The sequence below is a fragment of the Myotis davidii genome, unplaced genomic scaffold (genome assembly GCF_000327345.1).
Source record: "Myotis davidii unplaced genomic scaffold, ASM32734v1 scaffold401, whole genome shotgun sequence".
NCBI classification, from domain to species: Eukaryota; Metazoa; Chordata; class Mammalia; order Chiroptera; family Vespertilionidae; genus Myotis; species Myotis davidii.
This window is the reverse complement of record NW_006291020.1, coordinates 1,338,615-1,344,971: the sequence shown is the minus strand read 5'-3', so window position 1 is coordinate 1,344,971 and position 6,357 is coordinate 1,338,615. Positions and strand designations below refer to the sequence as shown.

The 6,357-nt window shown below is 47.8% G+C and overlaps 1 protein-coding gene across 1 annotated transcript in view; it reads right to left on the bottom strand.

Moving 5' to 3' along the window:
* The window catches only part of F5 (coagulation factor V), a 61,787-nt gene that overhangs the window by 33,273 nt on the left and 22,157 nt on the right, over window positions 1-6,357 (bottom strand). The window contains exons 5-7 of the mRNA XM_006764208.2: window positions 4,480-4,623; window positions 2,323-2,544; window positions 770-935 (exon numbers count right to left, since the gene is read on the bottom strand). Of these exons, the coding sequence (XP_006764271.1) occupies window positions 770-935; window positions 2,323-2,544; window positions 4,480-4,623 (532 nt within the window). The remainder of the gene's footprint in view (window positions 1-769; window positions 936-2,322; window positions 2,545-4,479; window positions 4,624-6,357) is intronic.

Here is a 6,357-nt window from a genome sequence, read left to right as displayed (position 1 = left end):
TAATAAAAGGGTAATATGCACACTGATGCTAACAGCAGAATGACTGGGAATGACTGGTCACTATGACACATACTGACCACCGGGGGGCAGATGCTTAATGCAGCAACTGCCCCCTGGTGGTCAGTGTGCTCACATAGGGGGAGCTCTGCTCAGCCACAAGCCAGGCTGATGGCTGCCAGTACAGCAGTGGTGGGGGGAGCCTCTCCCGCCTCCTCAGCAGCGCTAAGCATGTCTGACTGCAGCTTAGGCCTGGTCCCTGCTGGCAAGTGGAAATCCCTGAGGGTTCCCGAGCTGCCAGAGGGATGTCTAACTGCCAGCTTAGGCCAAATCCCCCAGGGAGTGGGCCTAATCCAGCAGGTGGTCATTCCCTGAAGGGTCCTAGACTGCGAGAGGGCACAGGTTGGGCTGAGGGACCCCCCCGAGTGTGCAGACTTTTGTGCAACGGGCCTCTAGTCTACTTAATAAATAAGAGCTGTCTCTCACTTCTAGAGATAAAGTAAAGCTTTTAGAAAGGATTTAACACAGTGCTTGGCAATAGCAAACATTTGACAAGTGGTAGCTGCTGCTGCTATTATTATTATTATTATTATTTATTATTGTTTCCTTTGGTGAGTTTGGGGTAATTTCATATTGATTTTGAAGAAGACCTGAACGGAATCCAAAACATGTAATCCCTTGAGAGCTGTCAACTCCTGACCCCTCACCCCCGCACTCAGGACCCCATGGAATATGCCTGAACCTTTGCACAGTGGTCAGAACCCCCACTCACTTGTCCATGTTCATTGGAATGAAGGGTGCGTAGTCCCAGATGACTTCCTCTGCAGCGATGAAGTATTCCCACCTCTTCATGTGTCGCCGCTGCTCTGGCGTCAGCCACTTAGGACTCCGCGTCTTCTTGGCGCAGTTCTCAATGTTGATGCGAGCCTGCATCCCAGCTGGGTTAGTACATACAGACAGTGAAAGAATTGGGGGGAAGGAATTAAAGCTGATCAAACTGTAACTTTTTAATGGTGGAAGGGTTAACTGATAATGGTGAAAGCAAGGGAGAGAGGGGACGGGCTGGGAGGGAAATCTGGGAAGATTGCTTTTGCTTCTTCCAGAGCAGGAACATCTGTGGCTTCCAGACCCTGAAGACCCTATGACTTAGGTCTTGTTGGTTTCTCCTTTTTCCTGTCATCTGCCCCTTTATTTGTAAAATCAAAAGAATACAGTAATACTGTATGAAATTATTAAAAATTAAGTAAGTTAATACAAAAGCAATTAACCTCAACAATGTTAGTTTTGTTGTTTTATGATCACTTGGGTGACAATTTCATTAGTTCAAATATAATTTTGACTGCACAGTGCAAAAATGTACCACAGTACCCGAGCTCTGGCCGGCATGGCTCAGTTGGTTGGGCATTGTCCTGTGCACTGAAAGGGTCGATTCCTGGTCAGGGCATATGCCCAGATTGCGGGTTCGATCCCTGGTTGGGAGTGTGCAGGAGGCAGCTGATCAATGTTTCCCTCTCACATCGATGTTTTTTTCTCTCCTTTCCCCTTCTTCTCTCTCTAAAAGCAATAAAATAAATCTTTTTTTATAAAATGAAATGGTCCCAATCGTCTTTCTTATGTGTTTTGCTTGTACATATTATTTTGGTAACAAAATAATTTCCTATACTAATATCATTTGCTTATAATTTAGTCTCTATTTATAGGAAACCCCCTCCCAATAGTTTCAAAGCAACTATGTGTAATAGAACAATGAGTATTTTGTTTACATGGAACCCCATAACAACCTGGGCTGACCTTCCCCGACCAGAGTTCACTGATGTTCTTTCAAGCTCATTCCTCAGCTGCTTAGGTTTTAGGTTTGAGCCATTCAGTGTACAGTCATTGGGTTCCTCTTTGTGCTCATTTTGTTCTAAAACACAGTCTTTTCATGTTAAAACTTCTACACTTTCTCTAACTTGGCACTTCCCTACATTTGCACGTTTGCCTTGTTCTGGCATCCAGATCTTTCTTTTAGCTACATGCTAAATACCACAAGAAAGAACATCTCTGTGCATTTCTCTCCTTCCTCCCTTTTCCTTTCAAGGACGTAGAGGCCTCTTCAGCTTTTGCTTCATTTAAAAAAGTCTTTGTCGATTTCCCCCCCCCCCTCCTTCATCCCCAAGCAAGGCTGTGAATCTAAGAGTGGAGAACGTAAGTTCTCTTCCGAGGGACCACGGCAGGTATGTCTGGAGTGTGGGTGGCTTAAGAAGGCAGAGGATAAGGAGGGAGTTAGCGCCTGGGAAGAAGGATCCTACATTCATAAGCAAGACTGTTGGGAGCATGTCTTGCCTTGAAAGTGCTTGGGGATGAGAGAAGAAATGATCCACTTCCCCTCCGGGCCCATCGTCATGTTAGCAGTCGTGGACGTAGCGCTGACGAAGGTCACGGCTGAGACCTTGCGATGGTTCTGCTCCAGGACCTGGCCATTGAAGTGAATGGAGAACAGCTCTGGTCCAGAGCTCATGCCGATCAGATGCCAGCTGACGTGGTCCTGGGCACAAACGGTGATAGCTGCGAGAGGAGGAGAGAGGGGGGCGGGGCAAAGCCAGGCAGTCAGCACTCTGTGGTAAGAACTTCTTCACCCCAAATGGATGAGTACCTGCTATTGTGCAAGGTTCTGAGGGATAGACACTCAGCGGTAGTGCCCGCCCTGGAAACGCAGACATCTGAGGGATGGGCCAGCCAGCAGCTGCCACTCACTGCGGTGAGGGATACTACAGAAGTGAGAGCAGAGCGGTGAGAGGGGGTATTTGTCCAGAGACAGGGATTGCTAAGGGGTTAGGCCAAGGAGGGAGCCAGGTAGCTGACCACCATCCTGGGTTACCGGGACCAAGGGGTTTCCCCGGATGCAGGACTTCCACTGTTGGAACCAGGACAGTCCTGGGCAAGTCAGGCAGCTGGTCACCCAGAGCCAATCTGGGCTCAGCTGGAGGGAGTCGCCAGTCTCCAGGAGGGCGGCGTTCAGAGCCTAAGGTCTCAGCAGGATAGAGAGAGGCGCAAGCTCTGCCTGAGGAAGAGTGCGAAGGTGGTTAAGGATTGCTGATTGCCCCTGTGCCCCTTGCTGATCGCTTTAATGAGACGGCAGTGAATTACTCTGTGGGTCACGGGCTCTCCTTAAAACGCAGAGGGCAAGTCCTCATGTGCTGGGCCCCTGGGAGCACTTCATGGGCGGAGTAATGGGAACTGAGCGCAGAGGCTGAGTCCTGCTCCCTCTTTGCCCACAGCGACTGGGAAAATGCCCCTTTGCTGCGTGGGAGATTCCAACCCCAGCTTCCCTCCTTGGCCCGGCTTTTAAGTTTCAGATCCACAATCACTCGATACAAGCAGTCACACCTCATTGCAGCAAGTGCTACCACAGAGGTAAGGTCGTGGGGCTGAGGATCAGTCTCTTACCCACAGAGGGCTGAGGGCTTGTCTTTTTTGGGGGGAATCATTACAACAAGACAGGGATTCAGACATCATGATGAGAACAAGAAGCTAGAACCACAGAATGAAGCTGAAAGGTAGGCTTTGGTGGAAGCATTTAGCACCCCAAAGAGATGCTCGTATCGACTGGAGCATTCAGTACATCTGTACTAGCACTCACCACCGCTATTCAGCCTACATGCTTCGTGAGGCTGTTACAAGCATTAACACCTCTGTTTCTCCTCACGCCATTTCCCTTCCCTGCCCCTCTCAACCCCAACTGGTCTGTCTTTTTCAACTTCAAATTCATATACTCCCTGCCCTGATCAAGTTATTACTTTTATTTGTGTGCCTATGGTTTCCTTCTGCGGGCTTCTGCATATTTAACAGATGATTCACTCGGCCAGGGCACAGATACAGCTTCTCCTGGGAACACACCCCTCGAAGGCCTATAGTACTGGGCATGCTATTTTACACATAGAAAATTCTTAACTACCATCTGTCCCAGGAGAGATGTTTAATCCACTTTTGTAAGTTAGCTCATCTCAACAACTAACTGCCAAGGACCACACTAAGGTCGCGAAATGAGCAAGGAGCCTCAGTTAACTACGTTTTAGACGCTGAATCAAAGCCAAGAGTCATCGGAGTGTGTTTGTAATAGCCCAGGCAGAGACGCATTTTTCGAATGAAATAGAAAAACAATTGAAAGCAATGCCCAGACCTCAACTCCTGACAAGTTTGGTTGGTGGTAGGTGAAGCCATTTGTGATTTTTCAGATATAGAGAAGGACCCGTGAGAAATTTAATAAAGCAACATTTTCATTTTTCTGCTTTTCCCCCAGGATCTTTGGTTCTACGCATTTCTATCAGATGGAAGTAAAAGTGATGAAAGATGATAAAACCTTGAGAACCCTGAGCTAGATCACCTTACCTTCCTGATTATGAGTTGAAAGTAGTGGGTACCATCACCTTTCTTAGTGCTGGAGGACAGCCGCAGGCCTAAGGCACTGACGAATCTAGTGTTGTTGGGAATGCGTGTTACCTGGCATTGTCCCATGCACATAGCCGTTGACCGTGTACATGACGGATGATGACCGGCTCCAGCTCTTGCTTTCATCAAACACAGCAAACATGAGCACCTGCTGCCTGTCAAACATCTTCTGACTCCCATCCTCGGTGAGGGTGCCTGGGAAAGAAAAGAAGTGCTTGTCAATAGCACCCCAGGTAGAAAACTCTCATTTGCTGTTCCTAGGTGGCAGAGCTGAAGGCAAGCAACCAATCTTAGTGATGTCAACTCGGAGAAATTCTTGTTTGAAAAATGGCATCTTGCCCTGGCTGGTGTGGTTCAGTTGCTGGGCGTCATCCATGAACCGAAAGGTTGCTAGTTTGATTCCAGTCAGTTCTTAGTGATGTCAACTCGGAGAAATTCTTGTTTTAAAAATGGCATCTTGCTCTGGCTGGTGCAGCTCAGTTGTTGGGCCTCATCCATGCACCGCAAGGTTGCTGGTTTGATTCCTGTCAGTGCACATGCCTAGGTTGCAAGCTCAATCCCCAATAGGGGACGGGCAGGAGGCAACTGATTAATGTTAAGCTCTCACATTGATAAAACTCTCATTTGCTGTTCCTAGGTGGCAGAGCTGAAGGCAAGCAACCAATCTTAGTGATGTCAACTCGGAGAAATTCTTGTTTGAAAAATGGCATCTTGCCCTGGCTGGTGTGGTTCAGTTGCTGGGCGTCATCCATGAACCGAAAGGTTGCTAGTTTGATTCCAGTCAGTGCACATGCCTAGGTTGCAAGCTCAATCCCCAATAGGGGACGGGCAGGAGGCAACTGATTAATGTTAAGCTCTCACATTGATATTTCTCTCTCCCTGCTCTCCCTTCCTCTCTCTCTGAAAATCTATGAAAATATAAAAATAAGTAACATCTTTATCAAGTAGTGATGATTAGGGGCTTATGAAAATCTTGCTGCCATATTAAACATTTTCTCTGGCGCATCATAGCCTTGAGGAATGGGGCTTTGACGATAAATTTGACTTGACATAGAGAGGAAACATTTGGTGACTGTCAAGATTTGGGCAAAAGTATCATTTCCTCCTGTGTCAGTAGACGAACACACAGGTAACAGATCTGGGTTGGTAAAAGCCCAGCTCTCCAAGTTCCGTCCAGCCTCCTTGCTGTTCATGGAATGGTTCACCAGAGAGCTGGTTGAGAGGGTCAAGGTGAATTCTCATATAAAGACAAAATGCAGCTGAAAGTAGAATGAAAGAAGAGCTTTTTATAAGTTTTGATTTTGTTGTGTGCCATCCCAGTGTCCTCTGTATGCCAGGCAAGGACCACGTGTGTTTGTGTAGTGAATAAATGACTAGCAATGGGTGTAGGGGTGGTCTGTGTGTCTGTGCAGACAGACGGCGAGCTCATCCCATTATTCCCCACAGTGCAGTGCCTGTGATCCTTTGTTTTCATGAAAGATGATCTGAATTCTTTTCAGGCAAAATGAAAATCCAAGCTGGCTCCTCAGAGGCCTAGACGATGACATTTCTTATAAAAGTCAGTTGAGTGTGTTTGCAACCTGCTCCCCAAAGTGCTCCACTGTTTATACGAAAGGAAGCTAGAGTTTTGTGTGTTTGGAGACCAAATTATCAGCCCCAAACCTCCGACACATTAGGCAAAGCTCTTCCCCAGTGCTGTCAGCAGAGGGCAGGCTGCTGTACACTTGCAGGAAGACTCGGCCTTGAGGTAAACATGCAGACCACAGGCGTGGCCTCAGAACCGACTCCCAGACAGGGATTTACTCAGAGAGGCTCCAGGCCTGAGATGGAGGAGGGGTTGGAAGGACCAGAGGAGGACTCCAGACCCTCCGATGTGATGCCAATGTCCATCAGTGGTCTGCTTCCCACCCTCCTCCCTCTGCTCGATTT